This window comes from Cebus imitator, unplaced genomic scaffold (genome assembly GCF_001604975.1).
Source record: "Cebus imitator isolate Cc_AM_T3 unplaced genomic scaffold, Cebus_imitator-1.0 Scaffold76, whole genome shotgun sequence".
Classification (NCBI taxonomy): domain Eukaryota; kingdom Metazoa; phylum Chordata; class Mammalia; order Primates; family Cebidae; genus Cebus; species Cebus imitator.
In genome coordinates, this window is record NW_016107391.1 from 706,566 (window position 1) to 714,228 (window position 7,663).

The following is a 7,663-nucleotide window of genomic DNA, read 5'->3' on the forward strand; positions in this document are numbered from 1 at the left end:
GGATCTAGACCAAATGAATTTAAACTTGCGGTTGTTTAGATTCATTTTGTCACCTGGGTTTCTACCTTTATTTAAAACTGTATGAAATAAAAGTTTAAGGCGTGAGGAAGCTACAGTTATGGTCACACTAAATATTAAAAAATCATCGGTCACCTAAGAATGCCTCTGACAAGCATGCAAAATGCTATTTTAACCTTTAACAACAATGAAGAAAAAAATTTAGAGTTTGAAATAAAACTTTTCATCCGATTAATAGTTTGTAATTCTTACTTACTGTTTGGGCCACATGATGTCGCTCTTTACCGCAAATTCTTTCGTAATAAACAAAAGGAAGTCATTCCTTTTCGCACTGGAAGGACGCTCCACTCTCTTTCACTCTTTGGATGCACAACAATGGCCACACATCGAGATTGAAATGAAGAGATAAAAGCATTCCTATAAATTCGCAGGCAAGCTTTGCTGGCTAGAAAAAAACGCCAGGAATTTGAAATGGTGTTCCGGAGTGGATACGACCCAGGGGGCCGACATCTACTGCTGTTTGTTATAATTCTAGCAGCTTGGGAGGCGGGAAGAGGTCAGCTCCACTACTCGGTTCCCGAGGAGGCTAAACACGGCACCTTCGTGGGCCGCATCGCGCAGGACCTTGGGCTGGAGCTGGCGGAGCTGGTGCCGCGCCTGTTCCGGGTGGTGCGCAAATTCCGTGGGGACCTTCTGGAGGTAAATCTGCAGAATGGCATTTTGTTTGTGAATTCTCGGATCGACCGCGAGGAGCTGTGCGGGCGGAGCGCGGAGTGCAGCATCCACCTGGAGGTGATCGTGGACAGGCCACTGCAGGTTTTCCATGTGGACGTGGAGGTGAAGGACATTAACGACAACCCGCCCTTGTTCCCAGCGACACAAAAGAATCTGATCATCGCGGAATCCAGGCCGATTGACTCTCGGTTTCCACTAGAGGGCGCGTCCGACGCAGATATCGGGGAGAACGCCCTGCTCTCTTACAGACTGAGCCCCAATGAATATTTCTCTCTGGACGTGCCAACCAGCAACCAGCAGGTAAAACCTCTTGGACTTGTATTACGGAAACCTCTAGACAGAGAAGAAACTCCGGAGCTTCATTTATTGCTTACGGCCACCGATGGAGGCAAGCCTGAACTGACTGGCACCGTTCAGTTACTCGTCACAGTACTGGACGTCAATGACAATGCCCCAGTGTTCGACAGAACCCTCTATACGGTGAAATTACCAGAAAACGTTTCTGTTGGAACGCTGGTGATTAACCCCAATGCCTCAGATTTAGACGAAGGCTTGAATGGGGATATTATTTACTCCTTCTCGAGTGATGTTTCACCAGATATAAAATCCAAGTTCCACATGGACCCCGTAAGTGGGGCAATCACAGTGATAGGACATATGGATTTTGAAGAAAGTAGAGCACACAAGATCCCAGTAGAGGCTGTCGATAAAGGTTTTCCACCACTAGCTGGTCATTGCACAGTTCTTGTGGAAGTTATGGATGTTAATGACAATGCTCCACAGTTGACTCTTACTTCCCTGTCTCTCCCTATCTCAGAGGACGCCCAGCCAGGTACAGTCATCACATTGATTAGCGTGTTTGACCAAGATTTTGGAGTAAACGGACAGGTCACCTGCTCCCTGACGCCCCACGTCCCCTTCAAGCTGGTGTCCACCTTCAAGAATTACTACTCATTGGTGCTGGACAGTGCCCTGGACCGGGAAAGCGTGTCAGCCTATGAGCTGGTGGTGACCGCGCGGGACGGGGGCTCCCCTTCGCTGTGGGCCACGGCCAGCGTGTCTGTGGAGGTGGCCGACGTGAACGACAACGCGCCGACGTTCGCTCAGCCCGAGTACACGGTTTTCGTGAAGGAGAACAACCCGCCGGGCTGCCACATCTTCACGGTGTCGGCGAAGGACGCGGACGCGCAGGAGAACGCGCTAGTGTCCTACTCGCTGGTGGAGCGGAGGGTGGGCGATCGCGCGCTGTCGAGCTACGTGTCGGTGCACGCGGAGAGCGGCAAGGTGTACGCGCTGCAACCGCTGGACCACGAGGAGCTGGAGCTGCTGCAATTCCAGGTGAGCGCGCGCGACGCGGGGGTGCCGCCTCTGAGCAGCAACGTGACACTGCAGGTGTTCGTACTGGATGAGAACGACAACGCGCCGGCGCTGCTGGCGCCTCGAGTGGGTGGCACTGGTGGCGCTGTGAGCGAGCTCGTGCCGCGGTCTGTGGGCACCGGTCATGTGGTGGCGAAGGTACGCGCAGTTGATGCTGACTCAGGCTACAACGCGTGGCTTTCGTTCGAATTGCAACCGGTGGCGGCCGGCACGCGCATCCCGTTCCGTGTGGGGCTATATACTGGCGAGATCAGCACGACACGAGCCCTAGACGAGACGGATGCACCGCGCCACCACCTTCTGGTGCTGGTAAAGGACCACGGGGAGCCCTCGCTCACAGCCACGGCCACTGTGCTGGTGTCGCTGGTGGAAAGTGGCCAGGCGCCAAAGGCATCGTCGCGGGCATCGGTGGGCGTTGCAGGCCCAGAGACCACACTGGTGGATGTCAACGTGTACCTGATCATCGCCATCTGCGCCGTGTCCAGTCTGTTGGTGCTTACCCTGCTGCTGTACACTGCGCTGCGGTGCTCAGCGCCGTCCTCCGAGGGCGCATGTGGTCTGGTAAAGCCTACTCTGGTGTGCTCCAGCGCGGTGGGGAGTTGGTCATTCTCACAGCAGAGGCGGCAGAGGGTGTGCTCTGGGGAGGCCCCACACAAGACCGATCTCATGGCCTTCAGTCCAAGCCTTCCTCAGGGTCCCTCCTCTACAGACAATGTGAGTCAAAAATAATCTTGTTTCCAACAATTTAAAAATAATTTGTTCAATTTGTCTCCTTAAATTTTCTTTCATAATTTCTTTTTTAGTTGATAGCTTTATATATAATTATTTTTTAGTGTTATACTGTGTTTGCACTAATTATTTGGAATTGCATTTAATATATCCTTTTGTTTTGGGATATGTAATACTGTAGATCAAAATCTATGGTTTATGTTCGTTACTCTCTATTTTTGGAGGAGGACTTCGTTAACTGGAACAATGGATTCACCTTTCTTCTATAGCGTATTTACACAATTAAATATTTACATATCCATATTTTGAGAGTCAATATGTATAAATGCTAAACAAATTTCAATATATATTTTACTTAATATTTATTCTATGTATTTTCCTCATTTTATAAAATATACATGTGTCAAAATCCTCTGTTAAATTTTGCCTCTATCTGTAGTCTAGAACTTGAATTTAAAAAATTTCTTTTACATCAATTTATCTTCTTTTTATCATATTTGTTTAGTACTGATTTCTTTTTAACTTTGTTGAAATGTATTTGCCACACTTATGATGAATTAATATGAACAATTTAAAAACAGTTTAAATGGCAGGTTAATAGTATTTTTTATTTTGTTCCTTGTTGGTATAAGAAATATATTCACATTCAAAATTTCAAAGAGTCAAATCTAATACGTAGAGAAAAATCTTGCCTCCTCCAAACCCAAACCATTCACTTTAGCTTTCTGAATTTCTGAAGCAGTTTTAGTTTTTTAAAATATATTCTAAGATTATTGCCAAATTATAAATATATGTATATATTTACAATTGCCAAATTGTAAATAGCCTATATATATATTTTTAGAATTTGCCCCTTCTTCCTCTCCTCCCCTTTCCTTTCTTTTTTTGAGACAGGGTCTCACTTCATCATCTAGGATGCTGAAATGCAGTGGCGGGATTATAGGTCACTGAAACTTGTAAATCCTGGTCTCACAGGATCCTCCCACCTCAGCCTCTGGAGTAGCTGGGAATACTGTCAGTGTGTCATCGTGCCTGGCTAATTTTTGTAGTGATGGGGTGGAGTCTTGTTTCCCAGGCTGGTCTTGAACTCCTGGCTTTAAGCGATCCTCCTACCTTGGCCTTCCAAAGTGTTGGGATTACAGACATGAGCAATCACACCCAGCCTGCCTTTTGTCTTTCCATTTTTTCCTTTTAAAAAGAAGTGATTACAGTAGAAACCTACCCTTCTGCATTTTTTGTTTTTCCACTTTAAATTATATATGCGTGTACATATATACATGTATGTATTTTTTTTTTTTTTGAGAATAGTTTCACTCTGTCACCAATGCTGGAGTGCAGTGGTGTGATCTTGGCTCACTGCAGCCTCTGCCTCTCAGGTTCAAGCTATCGTCATGCCTCAGTCTCCCAAGTAGCTGAGATTACAGACACTGGCCAACATGCCAGGCTAATTTCTTTTTGTATTTTTAGTAAAGACAGAGTTTTACCATGTTGCCCTGGCAGGTCTCAAACTCAGGCTCAAGTGATCTGCCTGCCTTGGCCTCCCAAAGTGCTGGGATTACAGGCATGAGCCACAGCCTCCAGCCTAAATTGTATATTGGGTTTTGTGTCATATTTTTTCATTAGAGCTTACTTCTTTTTGATGATTTGTTTTTTTATTTTAAAAAGTATTTGCATCTTACTTTGTTGTACAGATACATCATAATTTATTCATCCAGTTCTGTATTATGGACATTAATGAAACAGTAACTGAATCATCCAGACTCTTAAAATTTTTTACAAATACTTTGGTTGGTTAAAAAAGTGATAGTTAACTGGGTGTGGTGGCACACACCTCTAATCCCAGCATTTCAGGAGGCTGAGGCAGGAGCATTGCCTGAGTCTAGGAGTTTGAGACCAGCTTGTGCATCTTTTGTAGAGACTCTGTCTCTAGAAAAAAATACAAAAAATTAGCTGTGCATGATGATGCATGTCTATAGTTTCAGCCACTCAGGAGGCTGAGGTAGGAGGATCACTTGAGCCAGGGAGGTCCAAGCTGCAGTTATCATGCCACTGAACTCCAGCCTAGGTTACAAAGCAAGACCTTGCCTCAAAAATAAAATAAAGTAAAATAAAAACTCAGAACTGATGGTCGATTTTCACTGTTCGTAATATTCTAATATGCTTCAGGAAATTATTTTATGTTATGTTACTGTTTTCAATGTGAATAAGGGTAGAGGCACTACAGAGTCAAAAACCTGTTTGATAATCAATAGAATTATTTACCATTGAGCAGTAATATGTCAACCATAAGCAGACCAAGTTTGCTTCTCATGTTGAAAGAATATTCACTTTTGAGGAGAAATCTATAAATATCTTTGACTTTCAAGATGGTAATTGTAATTCTGTTTTTATTGCTTTGTTATTTTCCTTTTATGCTTACATATATATGTATTTAAAACCTTCCTAGCATATTATTAAGAAAGTTTTAAATATCCTATTTATTTTGGGAAATATTTGAAGTTGATAGGGGATCCTCCTTAGCCACCCAAACTGTATTCACCAATTATTATTATTGTTGTTGTTATTAATGAGACAGGGTCTCACTCTGTAGCCCAGACTGCAGTGCAGTGGCACAATGTGGGCTCACTGCAACCTCTGTCCCCTGGGTTCAAATGATCTTTCTATGGCAGCCTCCCAAGTTGCTGGGACTATAGGCACACAAAACCATGCCCAGCTAATTTTTGTATTTTTTTTTTTTTTTTGTAGAGATGGAGTCTTACCATGTTGCCCAGGCTGGTCTCAAACTCCTGAGACATTGAGTAATGCTGTTTTCTTTACAAATTGTTTGCTACTATTTAGAATCAACTATGAAGATAGTCTTTGTGTAAATAATGTGAGGAAAAATTTAAATCATTTCACAAAAAATGCCCTTATTCACCGTTCCTGTTTTACCTACTTTTTTTGGTAACAATTTTGTAGAAATTCAGAGGAGCTCTTAATCACCTATGATGAAGGCATTCATGATGAATCCATGGGGAATTTACTTTTGAGGTGGACTTTGAAAGATGAACAGAATTTTGACAGATAAAGATGAAGGAATAGAAGAAAAACGTTGAATAAAGAATGTACCAAGAAGGAGACAACATCTTTCCTATAAAATATGACTCATATTGGAAAGTGGTTAACCTTAGCACTGAGGAGATTGGCTCATTGTCACATAGCCTATCTCCCAGATGGAAGTTTAATGTCTTGACAATTGGTCAAGAGAAAGATGAACTTGCTGAAGATTTTAGTGCAGTCTAGTGAAAAAGCTGTACTAATAAAGGCAAAAATTATCACACATGAAAGGAGAGATGGGATGTATACAAACTTTGAGTATGGTAGGCAAGGAAGAAGAAGTCATAAAAATACATATGAGTAAGTGTGGAGAATGGCCATGCTATAAAAATTGTGAGTTTTTAATTATTTGAGTTTTGGGTGACTATTGATTAGATATTCTTTTAATTTTGGTCAGCTCATTTTCTAGGCAATGTTAGGGTATACAGGTAAAAATGTCAGGTAGAAATGAAAATGAGGGTTGTAGATATGGAGTTAAGAATACTTCAAGTAACAGGCTAGTTTGAAGCCCTGGAAATAGAAACATTAAATTAAAAGACTGGGGAAAAAGAATGAAGGCATATATCTGGAAAATATCCACATTTTGGAGCAGAAGAAAGCCAAAGAACTAACAAACAAGCCAATGGTGGAAATACTACTAGAATTTGGCAAGTCAGAGAAATCATAAAGGAAAATGTTTTAAGAGAGAGGCTTAATTTAACAACCTATAGAGATATCGAGAAATAGCGAAAGAATATGCACATATTTTTATTACATTAGTAAATAAAACTGTATAGGTAATTTGACATTTATTGAATAAAGAAAAGCAGAAATTTAACAATCCACAAGAAGATAAAATATAGAAAAGTTAGAATTATATGCTCACCTCAGAGTGATATACATCAATGTTTCTGGTGACCAAGTAAATATTAACGCATTTCTTACACACGAAACTATGGAGGATAGTTTACATTTCTGATATCGATGACATACAGGTCATACTTAAATGTATTATTAATTGATACAATATTTAAAACATTGGGAAGAAACTCCTTTTCTTATGAAGAAAGAAATCCAAGTTGAAACTAATGTAAGGAGCCGGACGGTATGAATGCCTCTGCAGTAGATAAAGTTAAGGATTTACTATTAAAGCATGATGAAATATAAAGTGCATAAAAGAACCCAAATATTGCTGAAGTAATTCATGTAATCCTTACCTTTTGAAGCCACATGATGTCGCCGTCTACCAAGAAGTTCCGTTTGGCCAAGGTTCAAAGTCGTTCCTCTGAGAGCATCTGTCTAACGGCCGAACAATGGCAGATGCAGCGGAATTGGATTAAAAGACTCTGGAAAGTATAATCGTTCATCTTTATATTAAGATAAGATTTTCTGATAGGAAACGGCTATTTAACATGGTTTATCACTGGCGAGGAGACCTGAGATCCTGGCGACTACTACTCTCGCTTCTGCTCCTCACAGCCTGGAAGGTGGGGAGCGGTCAGCTCCACTACTCCGTCTACGAGGAAGCCAAACACGGCACCTTCGTGGGCCGCATCGCGCAGGACCTGGGGCTGGAGCTGGCGGAGCTGGTGCCGCGCCTGTTCCGGGTGGCGTCCAAAGCACACGGGGATCTACTGGAGGTAAATCTGCAGAATGGCATTTTGTTTGTGAATTCTCGGATCGACCGCGAGGAGCTGTGCGGGCGGAGCGCGGAGTGCAGCATCCACCT

At 42.7% G+C, this 7,663-nt stretch overlaps 2 protein-coding genes across 10 annotated transcripts in view; both read left to right on the plus strand.

Annotated features, from left to right (window-relative positions):
• LOC108307041 (protocadherin alpha-2) overlaps positions 1-7,663 on the plus strand; it is a 189,773-nt gene that overhangs the window by 38,902 nt on the left and 143,208 nt on the right.
• The window catches only part of LOC108307044 (protocadherin alpha-C2), a 213,663-nt gene that overhangs the window by 32,565 nt on the left and 173,435 nt on the right, over positions 1-7,663 (plus strand). The window contains exon 1 of one of the 9 annotated variants that reach the window (XM_017532191.2): positions 325-2,268. The exons of 6 other annotated variants lie outside the window; for them this stretch is intronic. In XM_017532191.2, coding sequence (XP_017387680.1) covers positions 490-2,268 — 1,779 coding nt within the window. In that variant the 5' untranslated portion in view covers positions 325-489. Of the gene's footprint in view, positions 1-324; positions 2,845-7,178; positions 7,575-7,663 lie in introns of those variants that run through there. 2 more of the 9 variants (XM_017532189.2, XM_037739877.1) reach the window with 2 other exon arrangements.